The following is a 19,430-nucleotide window of genomic DNA, read 5'->3' as shown; positions in this document are numbered from 1 at the left end:
TTCCCTGAAGTTCTACTAAAGTTTGTGTGATTGGAGGCCTTGTTCCAGTGGCGTACCCAACAGGAATTGGTGCTGGGTCCCTTATTGTTTGTGAGATATATAAACCATATAGACGAAAATGTGAGGTGAATGATATGTCAGTTTGTGGAGGGGACACAGGAACATAAGAACTAGGAGCAGGAGTAGGCCATCTGGCCCCTCGAGCCTGCTCCGCCATTCAGTGAGATCATGGCTGATCTTTTGTGGACTCAGCTCCACTTTCCGGCCCGAACACCATAACCCTTAATCCCTTTATTCTTCAAAAAACTATCTATCTTTACCTTAAAAACATTTAATGAAGGAGCCTCAACTGCTTCACCGGGCAAGGAATTCCATAGATTCACAACCCTTTGGGTGAAGAAGTTCCTCCTAAACTCAGTCCTAAATCTACTTCCCCTTATTTTGAGGCTATGCCCCCTAGTTCTGCTTTCACCCGCCAGTGGAAACAACCTGCCCGCATCTATCCTATCTATTCCCTTCATAATTTTATATGTTTCTATAAGATCCCCCCTCATCCTTCTAAATTCCAGTGAGTACAGTCCCAGTCTACTCAACCTCTCCTCGTAATCCAACCCCCATGAAGATTGGCCGGGTGGTTGACGGTGAAGAAGAAGGTCTAAGGTTACAAGAAGATATAGAGGGGTTTGTCAGATGGGCAGATCAGTGGCAGATGGAATTTAACCTGGAAAAGTGAGAGGTTTGGAAGGAGTAGCAAAACAAGGGAGTGCTCAATGAATGGCGGGACACTGGGAAGCTTTGAGGAACAGAGGGATCCTGGGGTGCTGGTCCACAGATCCCCGAAGGTGGCAGGACAGGTGAATGGGGTAGATAAGAGGGCAAACGGGACACTAGCCTTTATCTGTCGTGGCATAGATTATAAGAGCAGGGAGGTTATGTTGGAGCTGTACAGGACTTTGGTTAGGCCACAGCTGGGGTATGTGTTCAGTTCTGGTCACCGCACTATGGGAAGGATGAGATTGTACTGGAGGGGGTGCAGAGGAGATTCACCAGCATGTTGCCTGGGATGGAACATTTTAGCTATGAAGAGGGGCTGGATAAGCTTGGGTTGTTTTCTCTGGAGCAGAGGAAGCTGAGAGGGCACCTGATCGAGGTGTACAAGATTATGAGGAACATGGACAGGGTGGAGAGGGAACAGCTGTTCCCCTCAGCTGGAGTGTCAACAACGAAGGGGCATCATTTTAAGATGGAAGTCAGGAGGTTCAGAGTGAATTTGTGGAAAAACCTTTTCACTCAGGGGGTGCTGGGAATGTGGAATGCCTGGCGTTGGGAGGGTAGCCAAGGCAGGAAACAGTACACTCATTAAAACCTACTTGGACGAGCATTTGAAAGGTCCGAATGTTTAAAGATACGGGCCAAGTTCTGGGAAGTGGGATTAGTGTAGATTAGAGTAGTTTTTTGTTGCTGCAGGCCTGATGGGCTGAAGGGCCTCTGCTATCCCGTATGATTCGAGGATTCAATGATTCTATTATAATACCTCCTCAAAAATTTCCAATAGGTGTTCCGCTATCACATTCTATATTTTAGTATTTTGTCTCCTACTGACATCAGACTAACAGGTCCCACAATTCCCCCGTTTGCATTTCTAACCACCATCCATCCAGAGTCAATAGAATTTTGGAAGATGATCATCAAGGGGCTGGTTTAGCACAGGGCTAAATCGCTGGCTTTGAAAGCAGACCAAAGGCAGGCCAGCAGCACGGTTCGATTCCCGTACCAGCCTCCCCGAACAGACGCCGGAATGTGGCGACTAGGGGCTTTTCACAGCAACCTCATTTGAAGCCTACTTGTGACAATAAGCGATTTTCATTTCATTTTTCATTTCAAAGCATCCAGTATCTCGCCAGCCACTTATTTAACACTCAGGGATGTAGATCAGCAGGCCCAGGGGATTTGTTAACTTTCACTCTCTTTAATTTCTTCAGTCTTAATCTTTGTTTCCTGATACTAATTTCTTTCCACTGCTCATTCTTGCTCGTCCCTTGGTTCTCTATTATTTCTGAAAAGTCTTCTGTATTTTCCTTCATTAATATGATGAATGTAGGATTTCAGATATTTTGGATTGTAAGTATTTGGTGAAGTAAGGGTTAAATGCCTGGGTCAGTGTGTGTTTGACTGCTGCTATCACGTTTTTAAAAGAATCTTGGTTAGAAAGACAACAAAGCTTGTTGCAGCCTGAGGTATAATTAACCATCGTAAAAAGCTTGGGCCAATGCCATTTTGTTTTGATTAAGGGGATTCCTTACGGAGTTAAAATAATTTCCAGCTTGGTGAGATTATGTCATTGTTGGCTGGAACTAAACCATGTTGAGAAATGATTTTTCAGTCTCATTTCTGATCTGGCTGAATGTGTGCACAGTGAATCAGTTCTGCTCTCACTAGAAAATGGTTAAAAGAAATTAACTGTATTTCACAGAATCATAGAATCCCCACAGTGCATAAGGAGGGCATTCAGCCCATCAAATCTGCATAGACCCTTTGAATGAACACTTACCCATGCGCACTCTCCCCTAACCCCATCACCTTACCTGCACATCCCTAGACACGAAGGGGTAATTTAGCATGGCCAATCAACCTGACCTGCACATCTTTGGATTGCTATTGAAAGCAGTGCAGACTTGTCTGAGGATGAGGGGAAGCTGAAACAAGCCAGTTTGAAACAGCTTTTGAAGTTTTCAGTCAGAGATTGTGCAGGGGTTCGGAGTCACGTCTGTTCTGCAGAGCAGTGTCAGGAGATCTCTTACTCAAAGAATAACTCAGTAAAGCAAGTATTCTTCATGCCATTGGTACTTACGGTGGATTGAGAGCAGCCGAGAAGCTCTATTTTCTTGTTCTTTAAGTGGGAATAAATTAGCAGTTAAGGATATTGTATTCACTGCATTGAGTAGTATCGTTTAAGGGGTAATTGTTTACTGGTGTGACTTTAAAGATTGTAATACTGTGTTAGTAATAACGTTTATTTTAATTTACCATATCCCTATTTTGTGCGAAATCCGTCCTGGACTGTGGTTTCCTTTCCTCACAATCGGACAAAATTAAAATAAGATGTTGGGCTTTCTGTCACTGTTGCAGTCTGGTCTGGGTTTGTTAAGTGAAGACACACACAGAGGGCAGGGTCTCCCCTACCCGGCAGAGTGGGCCACTCCGGCACCGAGGAGGTGGTGTGAACCGGCGTCGGACCACTCGGAAGGTGCGGATTCGTCTGCACCTTCAGGGGATAGGCTGGCGCCGGAGCGTTTGGTGCCACGCCAACCGGCACAGAAGGGCCTCCGCCAGACGGCGTGCGTTGGTGCATGCGCGGGAGCGCCAGCGTGTGCTGGTGTCATCCCAGCGCATGCACGGGGGGGGGGGGGGTCCGTTTCTGCACCGCCATGGCGGGAGCAGCCAGTGCGGAGGGAAAGAGTGCCCCCACGGCACAGGCCCGCCTGCGGATCGGTGGGCCATGATCGCGGGCCAGGCCACTGTGGGGGCACCCCCCGGGACCAGATCCCCCCCCCCCCCCCACCCACCCCGAGGACCCCGGTGGCAGCCCACAGAACCAGGTCCCACCGGTAAGTACCAGGTCTAATTTCCGCCGACGGGACCAGCCTAAAACAGGGCAGCTGCTTGGCCCATCGCGGGCCGGAGAATCGCCGGGCAAGCTGCCGCCAACCGGCGCGGCGTGAGTCCCGCCCCCACCAAAATCCCAGCGCCGGAGAATTCGGCAGCCGGCGGGAACAGGGATTCATGTCGCTGCCCCCGGCGATTCTCCGGGCCCAGCGGGAGGGTCGGAGAATCCCGCCCAGAGTGTTTGTTCAGCTCCTCTGTCATTTCCTTATTTCCCTTCAGAGAAACTCCTGTCTCTGCCTGGAGTAGGGCCCACATTTGCCCTTGCTGAAGCTTTCCTTTTTCATGGTTGATCAAAGCTTTTACAGTCTGCTTTATCCTTCTTACTCATTTACAGTCTGATTCTATCCTCTCTTTCTTTATCTGTTTCTCTTTTGTTGAATTCTAAAATGCTCCCAATTCACAGGATTGCTACTTATTCTGGCGAATGTATCATTCCCTGTTGGGACGGGTGCTTTGAGTCCCCTGCCACCAGTTTCTCGGCCGTGCGCTGTTTGCTGGTGTTTGCTGGAGGAAACCTGTGGGCAGGGCGTACTTCCGGCGGGAGGAGAGAATCTCACCGTCAATACACAGCTGGAGAATTCCAGTCAAGATTTTTCCAGTTGTGGGGGAGATCACAGTGAGGGACAAAACAAACCGAGTTCCCACAGGGAGTGGGGGGAATGTGGGACTCGCTCCCACAGGGAGTGGGGAGAATGTGGGACTCCCTCCCACAGGGAGTGGGGAGAATGTGGGACTCGTTCCCACAGGGAGTGGGGAGAATGTGGAACTCGCTCCCACAGGGAGTGGGGGAGAATATGGGACTCGCTCCCACAGGGAGTGGGGGAGAATGTGGGACTCGCTCCCACAGGGAGTGGGGGAGAATGTGGGACTCGCTCCCACAGGGAGTGGGGGGAATGTGGGACTCGCTCCCACAGGGAGTGGGGAGAATGTGGAACTCGCTCCCATAGGGAGTGGGGAGAATGTGGGACTCGCTCCCACAGGGAGTGGGGAGAATGTGGGACTCGCTCCCACAGGGAGTGGGGAGAATGTGGAACTCGTTCCCACAGGGAGTGGGGAGAATGTGGAACTCGCTCCCACAGGGCGTGGGGAGGATGTGGGACTCGCTCCCACGGGGAGTCGGGAGAATGTGGGACTCGTTCCCACAGGGAGTGGGGAGAATGTGGAACTCGCTCCCACAGGGAGTGGGGAGAATGTGGGACTCGTTCGCACAGGGAGTGGGGAGGATGTGGGACTCGCTCCCACAGGGAGTGGGGAGAATGTGGGACTTGCTCCCACAGGGACTGGGGAGAATGTGGAACTCGTTCCCACAGGGAGTGGGGAGAATGTGGGACTCGCTCCCACAGGGGGTGGGGAGAATGTGGAACCCGCTCCCACAGGTAGTGGGGAGAATGTGGGACTCGCTCCCACAGGGAGTGGGCAGAATGTGGGACTCGTTCCCACAGGGAGTGGGGAGAATGTGGGGCTCGCTCCCACAGGGAGTGGGGAGGATGTGGAACTCGCTCCCAAAGGGAGTGGGGAGAATGTGGAACTCGTTCCCACAAGGAGTGGGGGGAATGTGGAACTCGCTCCCACAGGGAGTGGGGAGAATGTGGAACTCGCTCCCACGGGGAGTGGGGAGAATGTGGGATTCGCTCTCACAGAAATTGGGTGAGGTTAATATTATCAATAACTTCAGGGGGAAACTGGATAAATACTGAGGGAGAGAGCAAGAGAAGGAGATGATGATAGGATGTGGGGGAGAAATAGGGGTGGAGGGTGGTGGAGGAGGCTTGTGTGGAGCAGAAACAACATTATGGGGCAGTTGAGCTAAAGGCGAGTGGACAGGTAGAGAAAATGAAATAAATGGAAAACAGAATGTTGTGGTTGATCTCGAGGATTCTGGAATACAAAAAGATGGGAGTTACAGTTTCGACAAATCTCTGGAGAGAGTCAATGTTGAGTAAGCGAGGTCAGTTCCCAGCACCACACCTCAGGAAGGAGTGGCCTCAGAGAGACGGCAGGCCTGATTCACTGGAGTGAGACGGGGAGAAAAGGGTTAAATTATGAATGCAGACTTCGATTTGTATTCCCTCAATTGTAGAAGAAGGCTAACACAATGGAAGTGTTTAAGATAAGGAACCTATCTGACAGGGTCCACAGACTGAAACTACTTCCCAGACTGGGCGAGTGAGGAACAAGGCGACAGAATTGAAAATTAAAGGGGGCCTATTGATGGTCAGGAAGCGTTTCCTGCGCTGAATGGAAATCTGGAACCCTCTGAAGAGGATGTCCGGATGGACATAGAACATACCGTGCAGAAGGAGGCCATTCGGCCCATCAAGTCTGCACCGACCCACTTAAGCCCTCACTTCCACGGCATCCCTGTGACCCAATAACTCCTCCCAACCTCTTTTTTTGGACACTAAGGGCAATTTAGCATGGCCAATCCACCTAACCTGCACATCTTTGGACTGTGGGAGGAAACCGGAGCACCCGGAGGAAACCCACGCACACACGGGGAGAAAGTGCAAACTCCGCACAGACAGTGACCCAGCGGGGAATCGAGCCTGAGACCCTGGCGCTGTGAAGCCACAGTGCTATCCACTTGTGCTATCGTGCTGCCCCTTATCACTGGGGAAAGATTGGACCATTCTCCTTTGCCAGGGATGAAACCCCTTAAAACTGAATAGCTAGGATAACACTAGAATATTTCTACATGAGTAAGTTTATTAAGGATTGAGATTAGTCATAGAAAGTATAGCCAGTCATCATTATTAATCATTAAACATGTATTTTTAGGACATAGCAGTGATAAGCTTTCAAAGACTTGCTACAAGCAGTGGCTAGCTAACTTGCCCATGTTTTTCAGACAAGCAGGATTAGACAGAAATAGTGTGGTTAGCGATAATACAGTCAGCTCAGTAAATAGCTTTTATCAGTGCCCCCCAATATCCTGTCTTAGACAGTCCATGGTGTAAAGAGCAACCAACTCTGGCATCCTGCCCCTGGATGAACAATGAGGTGGGCAGGAACTGGCTGTGACATGTAGGATGGGAGTGGACAAAAAAACAACTTTATAATGGACACAAGATTCTAGTAAACAACAGATGTCAGTATGGGGTAAATCATGAGCTGATCATAAGTCATCATTTTGCTTAAAGTAAATTTTACAGGACAATATAAAAGTGACAGCTTCAAGGATTGGGTCAAGTCCAACTGGGGTGGGCGATTGATTTTTGGAAAACTCTATAATTGGTTTGTTTGTACCAGTGTCAGACAGAGTGATCTTGGCATTATTCAGATCTCTCTCCCATGTACATGGACCAAGCTTGGAATAATAAAGCCGTCTTAACCGTGTTGATGTGTGTCTGCAGATCTGTGTGTTCACCCGAGCTGGAACTAAGAGGGAGGAACCCCACATAAAAGGCAGCTCAATACTGAGCCCTTGGAAATGCTCCTACACCATCTTCACCAAGGCCGGGGCCAATTAAAAAAAATTAAACCTGAGATTGATCGATTTCTTGTTGGATCAGAATGTTAACAGACACAGAATCAGAAGGAATTAAGAAAACAATCAGCCATGAACTAATTGGTGGAACACGTATAAGGGGCTGAATGGCCCCCTCCAGTTCCGATGTTCTGATGAACAGTCTGTTACTTTGCGGTACAGATTGTGCATTTCCCGGTATGGAAAATGGTCGGAAATGAGGAAATGAGGAGACACGATTGTAATTAGGCACTGGAGGAAGACAACACTGAGCGATGAAGGTGACACAACTACGATGCAGAATGGTCATGTCCAGAGAGAATAAAACATATAAATTCCTGAAATAAAAATGTAGACAGGGAGACAATGGTTGTACCATCCTAACTCAGGGCTACTGAGGTACCTCAACAATAGAAGGATCAAACCGGATCCCTCGGAAAAGGTTGGACCAGGCCCCATCACTGGGAAAAGGTTGGACCAGGCCCCATCACTGGGAAAAGGTTGGACCAGGCCCCATCACTAGGGAAAGGTTAGCCCAGGCCCCATTGCTAGGGAAAGGTTGGACCAGGCCCCATCACTGGGAAAAGGTTGGACCAGGCCCCATCACTGGGAAAAGGTTGGACCAGGCCCCATCACTAGGGAAAGGTTAGCCCAGGCCCCATCGTTGGGAAAAGGTTGGACCAGACCCCATTGCTGGGAAAAGGTTGGACCAGGCCCCATCGTTGGGAAAAGTTTGGACCAGGCCCCATTGCTCGCGAAAGGTTGGACCAGGCCCCATCGCTGGGAAAAGGTTGGACCAGGCCCCATCGCTGGGAAAAGGTTGGACCAGGCCCCATCGTTGGGAAAAGTTTGGACCAGGCCCCATTGCTCGCGAAAGGTTGGACCAGGCCCCATCGCTAGGGAAAGGTTGGACCAGGCCCCATCGCTAGGGAAAGGTTGGACCAGGCCCCATCGCTAGGGAAAGGTTGGACCAGGCCCCATCGCTAGGGAAAGGTTGGACCAGGCCCCATCGCTAGGGAAAGGTTGGACCAGGCCCCATCACTAGGGAAAGGTTGGACCAGGCCCCATCGCTAGGGAAAGGTTGGACCAGGCCCCATCACTAGGGAAAGGTTGGACCAGACCTCATCGCTAGGGAAAGGTTGGACCAGGCCCCATCGCTGGGGAAAGGTTCGCCCAGGCCCCATCGCTAGGGAAAGGTTAGCCCAGGCCCCATCGCTAATGAAAGGTTGGACCAGACATCATAGCTAGGGAAAGGTTGACCCAGGCCCCATCTCTAGGGAAAGGTTGGCCCAGGCCCCATCGCTAATGAAAGGTTGGACCAGACATCATAGCTAGGGAAAGGTTGGCCCAGGCCCCATCGCTAATGAAAGGTTGGACCAGACCCCATAGCTAGGGAAAGGTTGGACCAGGCCCCATCACTAGGGAAAGGTTGGACCAGAAACTACTGTCAGGGAAATGTTTGACTGGGCCAATCAGTAGGGAAAAGTTGGACCGAGTCCAACAAGCCGTAGGTTTGAGCTGGCTTCATCGCAAAGAAATAATTAGGCCAGGCCCCATTGTTAAGGACAGCTTGGTTCAGGCTCCATCACAATGGAAAGGTTGGATCAGGTCCCATTACTATGAGAAGGTTGAACCTATAGGTTCATCATGAGGGAATTGTTTGACCCAGTCCCATCGTTCGGGAAAAGTTGGACCAGGCACAATCGCTAGGAAAAGATTGGACCAGACCCATAATGAGGGGAAGGTTGGACCAGGAGCCATTGTGAGGGACAAGTTGGACCAGGCCCCATTAGTGGGGAAAGGTTGGGTCAGGCTCCATTGGGAGCGTAGGGTCGCACCAGGCTCCATCTCTAGGGAAAGGATGAGCTAGCCACATTGTTAGTGAAATGTTGGATCAGGTTCCAGCCCGAGAGAAAGATTAGATCATGTCTCATTGCTACACAGAGTTTGGACCAGGCCCCATCTCCAGGGAAACGTTGGAGCAGGCATCAGCACTAGGCAAATGCTGGATCAGGCCCCATCGCTAGGGAAAGGTTGGAGCAGGCATCAGCACTAGGCAAATGCTGGATCAGGCCCCATCGCTAGGGAAAGGTTGGAGCAGGCATCAGCACTAGGCAAATGCTGGATCAGGCTCTATTGCTAAGGAAAGGTTGTACCAGGCCCCATCGCTAGGGAAAGGTTGACCCAGGCCCCATCGCTAGGGAAAGGTTGGACCAGGCCCCATCGCTAGGGAAAGGTTGACCCAGGCCCCATCGCTAGGGAAAGGTTGGACCAGGCCCCATCGCTAGGGAAAGGTTGGCCCAGGCCTCATCACTAGGGAAAGGTTGGACCAGGCCTCATCGCTGGGGAAAGGTTGGACCAGGCCCCATCGCCGGGGAAAGGTTGGACCAGGCCCCATCGCTGGGGAAAGGTTGGCCCAGGCCCCATCGCTAGGGAAAGGTTAGCCCAAGTCCCATCACTAGGGAAAGGTTAGCCCAGGCCCCATTGGTAGGGAAAGGTTAGCCCAGGCCCCATCGCTAGGGAAAGGTTGGACCAGGCCCCGTTACTAGGGAAAGGTTGGACCAGGTCTTATCACTAGGGAAAGGTTAGCCCAGGCCCCATTGGTAGGGAAAGGTTGGACCAGGCCCCATTGCTAGGGAAAGGTTGGACCAGGCCCCATTGCTAAGGAAAGGGTGAACCAGGCCCCATCACTAGGGAAAGGGAACAGATTTATGGTGCTATTTTTCTCAGCACTGTTGAAGTTATTATATTTGTTTCCTGTGTTGGTTTGAAAGCAGACGGATGAATGAAGGAGGTGAGAGTGGAGATTATATCAGGAACTGACCTAAGCAAACGTTGTGATGGTCCAGCTGTGCTGAAGGGTTTCGATGGTGACCCAGCCGACATAACTGGCAGTGTTGGCCTCGAGTGTTGTGTTTACAGTTCACACAAACGGCAGTGCTGAGCAGATCAAGGTAACTGCACCGCTTCGAGTGGCCGAAACATTGGCAGTCTTGCAAGGAAAAGACAGAGAGTGTAGACGGGGTGAAGGTGGGAAACAGACTGGGAATGGGTCACATGCTGCAGGAATGGGAGGTGGGAAGGAAATGGCTGCAATGGGAGGGAGGGAATATCCAGGTTTTAGCCCTGAAGGGAGAACATCAGATTGGGGTCACGTTACTGTTTACATTCAATCAGCAGGTGGCAGTGGATGAACCCAGTCGCGGGTTTAGAGATTCCTGTGTCGGGTTTCATACAGTTCGGACAAATGAGGACCCTTTCTGACTCGGCAAAGTGGGAAACATTCTCAAAGCTGAGTCAGAAAGTCGAGAATTCTGGTCCCACCAGAGACCAGAGTGTGAAAAATGTAAACAAAAATAACCCAGCATAATGAGAGAAAGCTGCACCGTCAGAGGGTCAATACTGAGGGAGAGCTGCACTGTCAGAGGGTCAGTACTGAGGGAGTGCTGCACTGTCAGAGGGTCAGTACTGAGGGAGTGCTGCACTGTCAGAGGGTCAGTACTGAGGGAGTGCCGCACTGTCAGAGGGTCAGTACTGAGGGAGTGCTGCACTGTCAGAGGGTCAATACTGAGGGAGTACTGCACTGTCAGAGGGTCAATACTGAGGGAGCCGTACGGTCAGAGGGTCAATACTGACGGAGTGCTGCACTGTCAGAGGGTCAATACTGAGGGAGTGCCGCACTGTCAGAGGGTCAATACTGAGGGAGTGCTGCACTGTCAGAGGGTCAGTACAGAGGGAGTGCTGCACTGTCAGAGGGTCAGTACAGAGGGAGTGCCGCACTGTCTGAGGGTCATTACAGATGGAGTGCCGCACTGTCAGAGGGTCAATACTGAGGGAGTGCCGCACTGTCAGAAGGTCAATACTGAGGGAGTGCTGCACTGTCAGAGGGTCAGTACAGAGGGAGTGCTGCACTGTCAGAGGGTCAGTACTGAGGGAGTGCTGCACTGTCAGAGGGTCAATACTGAGGGAGTGCCGCACTGTCAGAGGGTCAGTACTGAGGGAGTGCTGCACTGTCAGAGGGTCAGTACTGAGGGAGTGCCGCACTGTCAGAGGGTCAGTACTGAGGGAGTGCTGCACTGTCAGAGGGTCAGTACTGAGGGAGTGCTGCACTGTCAGAGGGTCAGTACAGAGGGAGTGCTGCACTGTCAGAGGGTCAGTACAGAGGGAGTGCTGCACTGTCAGAGGGTCAGTACTGAGGGAGTGCTGCACTGTCAGAGGGTCAATACTGAGGGAGTGCTGCACTGTCAGAGGGTCAGTACAGAGGGAGTGCTGCACTGTCAGAGGGTCAGTGCTGAGGGAGTGCTGCACTGTCAGAGGGTCAGTACTGAGGGAGTGCTGCACTGTCAGAGGGTCAGTACTGACCAAGTGCCGCACTGTCAGAGGGTCAGTACTGAGGGAGTGCCGCACTGTCAGAGGGTCAGTACTGAGGGAGTGCCGCACTGTCAGAGCGTCAGTACTGAGGGAGTGCCGCACTGTCAGAGGGTCAGTACTGAGGGAGTGCTGCACTGTCAGAGAGTCAGTAGTGAGGGAGTGCCGTACTGTCAGAGGGTCAGTACTGAGGGAGTGCTGCACTGTCAGAGGGTCAGTACTGAGGGAGTGCTGCACTGTCAGAGAGTCAGTAGTGAGGGAGTGCAGGAACTGTCAGAGGGTCAGTACTGAGGGAGTGCTGCACTGTCAGAGGGTCAGTACTGAGGGAGGGCTGCACTGTCAGAGGGTCAGTACTGAGGGAGTGCTGCACTGTCAGAGGGTCAGTACTGAGGGAGAGCTGCACTGTCAGAGGGTCAATACTGAGGGAGTGCCGCACTGTCAGAGGGTCAGTACTGAGGGAGCGCCGCACTGTCAGAGGGTCAGTACTGAGGGAGCGCTGCACTGTCAGAGGGTCAGTACTGAGGGAGTGCTGCACTGTCAGAGGGTCAGTACTGAGGGAGTGCCGCACTGTCAGAGGGTCAGTACTGAGGGAGTGCCGCACTGTCAGAGGGTCAGTGCTGAGGGAGTGCCGCACTGTCAGAGGGTCAGTACTGAGGGAGTGCTGCACTGTCAGAGGGTTAGTACTGAGGGAGTGCCGCACTGTCAGAGGGTCAGTACTGAGGGAGTGCTGCACTGTCAGAGGGTCAGTACTGAGGGAGTGCCGCACTGTCAGAGGGTCAGTACTGAGGGAGTGCTGCACTGTCAGAGGGTCAGTACTGAGGGAGTGCTGCACTGTCAAAGGGTCAGTACTGAGGGAGTGCTGCACTGTCAGAGGGTCAGTACTGAGGGAGTGCCGCACTGTCAGAGGGTCAGTACTGAGGGAGTGCCGCACTGTCAGAGGGTCAGTACTGAGGGAGTGCCGCACTGTCAGAGGGTCAGTACTGAGGGAGTGCCGCACTGTCAGAGGGTCAGTGCTGAGGGAGTGCCGCACTGTCAGAGGGTCAGTACTGAGGGAGTGCTGCACTGTCAGAGGGTCAGTACTGAGGGAGTGCTGCGCTGTCAGAGGGTCAGTACTGAGGGAGTGCTGCACTGTCAGAGGGTCAGTACTGAGGGAGTGCTGCACTGTCAGAGGGTCAGTACTGAGGGAGTGCTGCAATGTCATAGGGTCAGTACTGAGGGAGTGCTGCACTGTCAGAGGGTCAGTACTGAGAGAGTGCCGCACTGTCAGAGGGTGAGTGCTGAGGGAGTGCTGCACTGTCAGAGGGTCAGTACTGAGGGAGTGCTGCACTGTCAGAGGGTCAGTACTGAGGGCGTGCTGCACTGTCAGAGGGTCAGTACTGAGGGAGTGCTGCACAGTCAGAGGGTCAGTACTGAGGGAGTGCTGTAATGTCATAGGGTCAGTACTGAGGGAGTGCTGCACTGTCAGAGGGTCAGTACTGAGGGAGTGCCGCACTGTCAGAGGGTCAGTACTGAGGGAGTGCCGCACTGTCAGAGGGTCAGTACTGAGGGAGCTCCGCACTGTCAGAGGGTCAGTACTGAGGGAGTGCCGCACTGTCAGAGGGTCAGTACTGAGGGAGTGCTGCACTGTCAGATGGTCAGTACTGAGGGAGTGCCGCACTGCCAGAGGGTCAGTACTGAAGGAGTGCTGCACTGTCAGAGGGTCAGTACTGAGGCAGTGCTGCACTGTCAGAGGGTCAGTACTGAGGGAGTGCTGCACTGTCAGAGGGTCAGTACTGAGGGAGTGCTGCACTGTCAGAGGGTCAGTACTGAGGGAGTGCCGCACTGTCAGAGGGTCAGTACTGAGGGAGTGCTACACTGTCAGAGGGTCAGTACTGCGGGAGTGCCGTACTGTCAGAGGGTCAGTACTGAGGGAATGCCGCACTGTCAGAGGGTCAGTACTGAGGGAGCGCCGCACTGTCAGAGGGTCAGTACTGAGGGAGTGCTGCACTGTCAGAGAGTCAGTAGTGAGGGAGTGCCGTACTGTCAGAGGGTCAGTACTGAGGGAGTGCTGCACTGTCAGAGGGTCAGTACTGAGGGAGTGCTGCACTGTCAGAGAGTCAGTAGTGAGGGAGTGCAGGAACTGTCAGAGGGTCAGTACTGAGGGAGTGCTGCACTGTCAGAGGGTCAGTACTGAGGGAGTGCTGCACTGTCAGAGGGTCAGTACTGAGGGAGTGCTGCACTGTCAGAGGGTCAGTACTGAGGGCGTGCTGCACTGTCAGAGGGTCAGTACTGAGGGAGTGCTGCACAGTCAGAGGGTCAGTACTGAGGGAGTGCTGCAATGTCATAGGGTCAGTACTGAGGGAGTGCTGCACTGTCAGAGGGTCAGTACTGAGGGAGTGCTGCACTGTCAGAGGGTCAGTACTGAGGGAGTGCCGCACTGTCAGAGGGTCAGTACTGAGGGAGTGCCGCACTGTCAGAGGGTCAGTACTGAGGGAGCTCCGCACTGTCAGAGGGTCAGTACTGAGGGAGTGCCGCACTGTCAGAGGGTCAGTACTGAGGGAGTGCTGCACTGTCAGATGGTCAGTACTGAGGGAGTGCCGCACTGCCAGAGGGTCAGTACTGAGGGAGTGCTGCACTGTCAGAGGGTCAGTACTGAGGCAGTGCTGCACTGTCAGAGGGTCAGTACTGAAGGAGTGCTGCACTGTCAGAGGGTCAGTACTGAGGGAGTGCTGCACTGTCAGAGGGTCAGTACTGAGGGAGTGCCGCACTGTCAGAGGGTCAGTACTGAGGGAGTGCTGCACTGTCAGAGGGTCAGTACTGCGGGAGTGCCGTACTGTCAGAGGGTCAGTACTGAGGGAATGCCGCACTGTCAGAGGGTCAGTACTGAGGGAGCGCCGCACTGTCAGAGGGTCAGTACTGAGGGAGTGCTGCACTGTCAGAGGGTCAGTACTGAGGGAGCGCTGCACTGTCAGAGGGTCAGTACTGAGGGAGTGCCGCACTGTCAGAGGGTCAGTACTGAGGGAGTGCCGCACTGTCAGAGGGTCAGTACTGAGGGAGTGCCGCACTGTCAGAGGGTCAGTACTGAGGGAGTGCTGCACTGTCAGAGGGTCAGTACTGAGGGAGTGCCGCACTGTCAGAGGGTCAGTACTGAGGGAGTGCCGCACTGTCAGAGGGTCAGTACTGAGGGAGTGCTGCACTGTCAGAGGGTCAGTACTGAGGGAGTGCCGCACTGTCAGAGGGTCAGTACTGAGGGAGTGCCGCACTGTCAGAGGGTCAGTACTGAGGGAGTGCCGCACTGTCAGAGGGTCAGTACTGAGGGAGTGCCACACTGTCAGAGGGTCAGTACTGAGGGAGTGCCGCACTGTCAGAGGGTCAGTACTGAGGGAGTGCTGCACTGTCAGAGGGTCAGTACTGAGGGAGTGCCGCACTGTCAGAGGGTCAGTACTGAGGGAGTGCCGCACTGTCAGAGGGTCAGTACTGAGGGAGTGCTGCACTGTCAGAGGGTCAGTACTGAGGGAGTGCCGCACTGTCAGAGGGTCAGTACTGAGGGAGTACCGCACTGTCAGAGGGTCAGTACTGAGGGAGTGCTGCACTGTCAGAGGGTCAGTACTGAGGGAGTGCTGCACTGTCAGAGGGTCAGTACTGAGGGAGTGCCGCACTGTCAGAGTGTCAGTACTGAGGGAGTGCCGCACTGTCAGAGGGTCAGTACTGAGGGAGTGCCGCACTGTCAGAGGGTCAGTACTGAGGGAGTGCTGCACTGTCAGAGGGTCAGTACTGAGGGAGTGCTGCACTGTCAGAGGGTCAGTACTGAGGGAGTGCTGCACTGTCAGAGGGTCAGTAGTGATTCGTCGCTGTATAAATGGCAGTTGCTGTTCTCTCGATCCGTCATATTCTTTGTCATTTCCTACCTTGTGTTGTCTCCACGTCCTTTCGAGTTGAGATACTTTGCTGCGTGTGACCCCGATGTGAGTCAGCTGCAATGTGTCAGGAAGAATCTGCAATTACTGACCTGGGCTGTAGAATGACTCCGTTCTGAACACAGGACTGTCTGTGTTCACACTCACACTGTGTTCACACTCACACTGTGTTCACACTGCCTCCCACAGCAAGACAGTCGCGGGGATAAGCAAAGAGATGTTTCTATCTCCTCTTTAGCATCAATGGGATAGAACCTGACACTGAGACATGGCAGAAGGAACTCAGACAGGGGAACTGACCCTCGGTCAGTGAGGGAGATTTCCAGGAGAATCGTTAAAGGACAGAGGGAGGAGGAGGTTTTCGGGAGAGAATTCCAAAGCTTCAGGCAACTGATGTCCCCATTGCTCTCAACCACAAACCCTGTCAGTCTGAGAAGGTTTGGTCATTCTCGGTCAGTATTGTCACTTACACTCACTCTCTGTCAGTGTGAGTTACACTCACTCTGGGTTACTCTGGGAGTTACACTCACTCTGGGTCACTCTGGGTCAGTTTGGGAGTTATGGTCACTCTGGGTCACTCTGGGAGTTACACTCACTCTGGGTCACTCTGGGTCAGTTTGGGAGTTACACTCACTCTGGGTCAGTCTGGGAGTTACACTCACTCTGGGTCAGTTTGGGAGTTATGGTCACTCTGGGTCAGTTTGGGAGTTATGGTCACTCTGGGTCACTCTGGGTCAGTTTGGGAGTTATGGTCACTCTGGGTCAGTTTGGGAGTTACACTCACTCTGGGTCACTCTGGGTCGGTTTGGGAGTTATAAGACCATAAGACCATAAGACATAGGAGTGGAAGTAAGGCCATTCGGCCCATCGAGTCCACTCCGCCATTCAATCATGGCTGATGGGCATTTCAACTCCACCTACCAGCATTCTCCCCGTAGCCCTTAATTCCTCGCGACATCAAGAATTTATCTATCTCTGCCTTGAAGCCATTTAGCGTCCCGGCCTCCACTGCACTCCGCGGCAATGAATTCCACAGGCCCACCACTCTGGGTCAGTTTGGGAGTTATGGTCACTCTGGGTCAGTCTGGGAGTTACACTCACTCTGGGTCAGTTTGGGAGTTATGGTCACTCTGGGTCACTCTGGGTCAGTCTGGGAGTTATGGTCACTATCGGTCAGTTTGGGAGTTATGGTCACTCTGGGTCAGTTTGGGAGTTATGGTCACTCTGGGTCAGTTTGGGAGTTATGGTTACTCTGGGTCAGTTTGGGGGTTATGGTCACTCTGGGTCAGTTTGGGAGTTATGGTCACTCTGGGTCAGTTTGGGAGTTATGGTCACTCTGGGTCAGTTTGGGAGTTATGGTCACTCTGGGTCAGTCTGGGAGTTGTGGTCACTCTGGGTCAGTTTGGGAGTTATGGTCACTCTGGGTCAGTTTGGGAGTTATGGTCACTCTGGGTCAGTTTGGGGGTTATGGTCACTCTGGGTCAGTTTGGGAGTTATGGTCACTCTGGGTCAGTTTGGGAGTTATGGTCACTCTGGGTCAGTCTGGGAGTTGTGGTCACTCTGGGTCAGTTGGGTTTGGATTGGGGGCGGGGGTCAATGTGCGAACCAGACAGCATGCGAAGGGTTAATGAACAGGGATGAATTGATGTAAAATCTGGGATCAAATGTGAACAAATGGAGACCCGAGGACCCAGTTCCCATTCCCTATCTGGGATATCGAGATTGCAACGGGATCTCACTGATCCTGGCCCCAGCCTTTCACAAATATTCCCTTCAATTCTCACTGATTGTTTTCACTAAGGCAGAGTTAAGAAGCACTTCCCTCTTAGCTAAGATGTGAGTCGCAAATATTATAAATTTCCTGCTTCAATTCCACTGCTGGGTCAGGAAGATTCGGATCAACTCCAGGGAGAATCAAGCAGATTCCTGATTCCAGATCCTGTTCACAACTAAACTGGTTCACACTCACTACATGTTCACACCTACACCTGTTCACACTCACTCCATGTTCACTCCTGCCTGTGACTGTTCACATATATATATTGCTCCACAATCACACCATGTTCACACCTACACTTGTTCACTATAGCGGTTTACAATCACGCCATGTTCACATCTATACCTGTTCACACTCACTCCGTTTTCTGAACTGCTCCTTGATCACATCTATACCGCTTCAAACATAGTCTGTGTTCACACCAACAGCTGTTCACATTCACTCTTTTTTCAAAATTGTACTGGTTAACACTCACTCCGTGTTCACACCTACACCAGCTCACGCTCATTCCCAGTTTGCCACTGTACTTGTTCCACACTCCATGTTCACAATGATACTAGTTCACATTCACACTGGGCTCACAACTATATGGGTTCACAATCACTCCCTATTCACACTTACTCACTGTTCACAATGCTACTGGTACACACTCACACCATGTTCACACCAACTCCCTGTTCAAAACAAACCAGTTCACAATCGTTCCATGTTCACACCTATACCTGTCCACACTCGCTTCCTGCTTACAACAATGTCTGTTCCATACTTGCTCCTTGTTCACAATTAAACTGTTTCGCATTCATTCTGTCCTCATGCCTACTCTCTATTCACAACTAAACCAGTTCACACTCAGTCCATATTCACAACACCTGTTCACACTCACTCAGTGTTCATATGTATGCTTGTTCATGCTCTCTCCCTGTTTACAACTAAACCTTTTCCTCACTCACTCCGTCTTCACACCAACACCTGTTTACACTCACTCCCTCCCTACAACTGTAGGAATCTAGGAACACAGGAACTAAGAGCAGAAGTCGGCAATTCAGCGCCTCGAGCCTGCTCCGCCATTCACTCAGATCATGGCTGATCTCTCCCTGGTTTCAAAGCCACCTCCGTACCTGTTGCCCATATCCCTTTAAATTGTTATTAAAATCAGAAATATATCTACCTCCTTGAAACCATTTAAAGATTTAGATTCCACCGCACAATGGGACAGCGAATCCCACAAATTCACCAACCTCTGCGAGAAGTAGTTCCTCCTCGTCTCAGTTCTAAATCTACCATTTCTCACATGTGGCCTCTTGTTCTAGATTGTCCCACAAGGGGGAACATTTGGTCTACGTTTACTTTATCAATAACCTGTAATATTTTATATACCTCAATAGATCCCCTCTCATCTTTCTAAACTCTTCATACATTAACCCTTTAATCCCCGGAATCAATCTGGTGAAGCTCCTCTGAACTGCCTCCAATGTCACCACATCCTCCCTCAAATAAGGAGACCAAAACTGGACACAGTGGGCGCGATTCTCCGCAACCACGATGGGTGGGAGAATAGCGGGAGGTCGTGAACCTCTCCAGGTTTCACAACGGCGTCGGGCTTTGCAGAGAATTCCGCCCAATACTCCAGATGTGGTCTCACCAACACCCTATACAATTGCAACAACACTTCTCTGCGTTTATACTCCAGTCCCTTTACAATAAACACTAACATTCCATTTGCCTTTTGAATTACACGCTGCACCTGCAAACCGACTTTCTGTGATTCATGAACAAAGACACCCAGATCCCTCTGCCCAGATCCCTCTGCCCAGATCCCTCTGCCCAGATCCCTCTGCCCAGATCCCTCTGCCCAGATCCCTCTGCCCAGATCCCTCTGCCCAGGGGCATTTTGAATCTGCTTTCCATTCAGATAATAATTTGCCTGACTATTTTTTCAACCAAAATGGATAACCTCACACTTATCCATATTAAACGGCAACTGCCAAATTGTGGCCCCATCTCCTCGCCTATCTATATCCGTCTGTCAAGTTTTTATCTCCGGTTTGCCTCCTGCTTTCCCACTATTTTAGTATAATTTGCAAATGTTACTATGTTACACTCTGTCCCCTGCTTGCAGATCATTTATATATATTGTAAACAGTTGTGTTCCGAAGACTGACCCCTGCGGCTACCCCGCTAGTTAAAGTTCACCAGCCAGAGAAGGACCCATTTATCCCCACCTTCTGCTTTCTGTCAGTCAGCCATGTGACATTAT

The 19,430-nt window shown here is 51.9% G+C and overlaps 2 protein-coding genes across 4 annotated transcripts in view; both read right to left on the bottom strand.

Moving 5' to 3' along the window:
* The window catches only part of LOC119964302 (netrin-G1-like), a 100,884-nt gene that overhangs the window by 7,202 nt on the left and 74,252 nt on the right, over positions 1–19,430 (bottom strand). The window contains exon 6 of one of the 3 annotated variants that reach the window (XM_038793584.1): positions 15,388–15,453. The exons of 1 other annotated variant lie outside the window; for it this stretch is intronic. In XM_038793584.1, the coding sequence (XP_038649512.1) occupies positions 15,388–15,453 (66 nt within the window). Of the gene's footprint in view, positions 1–9,956; positions 10,125–15,387; positions 15,454–19,430 lie in introns of all 3 variants that reach the window. One more of the 3 variants, XM_038793583.1, reaches the window with a different exon arrangement.
* The window catches only part of LOC119964301 (netrin-G1-like), a 728,862-nt gene that overhangs the window by 635,196 nt on the left and 74,236 nt on the right, over positions 1–19,430 (bottom strand). The window lies entirely within an intron of this gene.

This window comes from Scyliorhinus canicula, chromosome 4, assembly GCF_902713615.1.
Source record: "Scyliorhinus canicula chromosome 4, sScyCan1.1, whole genome shotgun sequence".
NCBI lineage: Eukaryota > Metazoa > Chordata > Chondrichthyes > Carcharhiniformes > Scyliorhinidae > Scyliorhinus > Scyliorhinus canicula.
Note: the sequence above shows the minus strand (reverse complement) of the source record. Positions and strands in the feature narration are given on the sequence as shown.